Raw genomic sequence first — 252 nt, 5'->3', positions numbered from 1 at the left:
GGGTGAAGACCCTCCCTGACATTGTCCCCATCCCTGTCCCCGCCACCCACACGCGGTCCCAGTGCTGGGCTTGGCTCACCGAGGCCACCTGGAAGGAGTTATTGGTGCCTCTGTGGTCCAGGTCATGGCACATGCAGGAGATGAAGAGGGCAAAGATCTCGATGTCTCTGGCGGTGGCGCGGGGAGGAAGGAGGGAAACTGAAGCAGGCGGGAGGGCAGGGAGAGCCCCCGGCGGGCCAGGGGACCGGGTTG

General features: G+C 65.5%; 1 protein-coding gene across 1 annotated transcript in view; it reads right to left on the bottom strand.

Moving 5' to 3' along the window:
• The window catches only part of PDE2A (phosphodiesterase 2A, cGMP-stimulated), a gene marked incomplete at both ends in the record, with an annotated part of 2,730 nt that overhangs the window by 266 nt on the left and 2,212 nt on the right, over positions 1-252 (bottom strand). Inside the window, one exon of the mRNA XM_010179692.1 lies at positions 80-167. Within this exon, the coding sequence (XP_010177994.1) occupies positions 80-167 (88 nt within the window). The remainder of the gene's footprint in view (positions 1-79; positions 168-252) is intronic.

The sequence above is a fragment of the Mesitornis unicolor genome, unplaced genomic scaffold (assembly GCF_000695765.1).
Source record: "Mesitornis unicolor isolate BGI_N332 unplaced genomic scaffold, ASM69576v1 scaffold35202, whole genome shotgun sequence".
Classification (NCBI taxonomy): Eukaryota; Metazoa; Chordata; class Aves; order Mesitornithiformes; family Mesitornithidae; genus Mesitornis; species Mesitornis unicolor.
The sequence above is the reverse complement of the archived record's forward strand: the minus strand, read 5'-3'. Positions and strand labels throughout refer to the sequence as shown.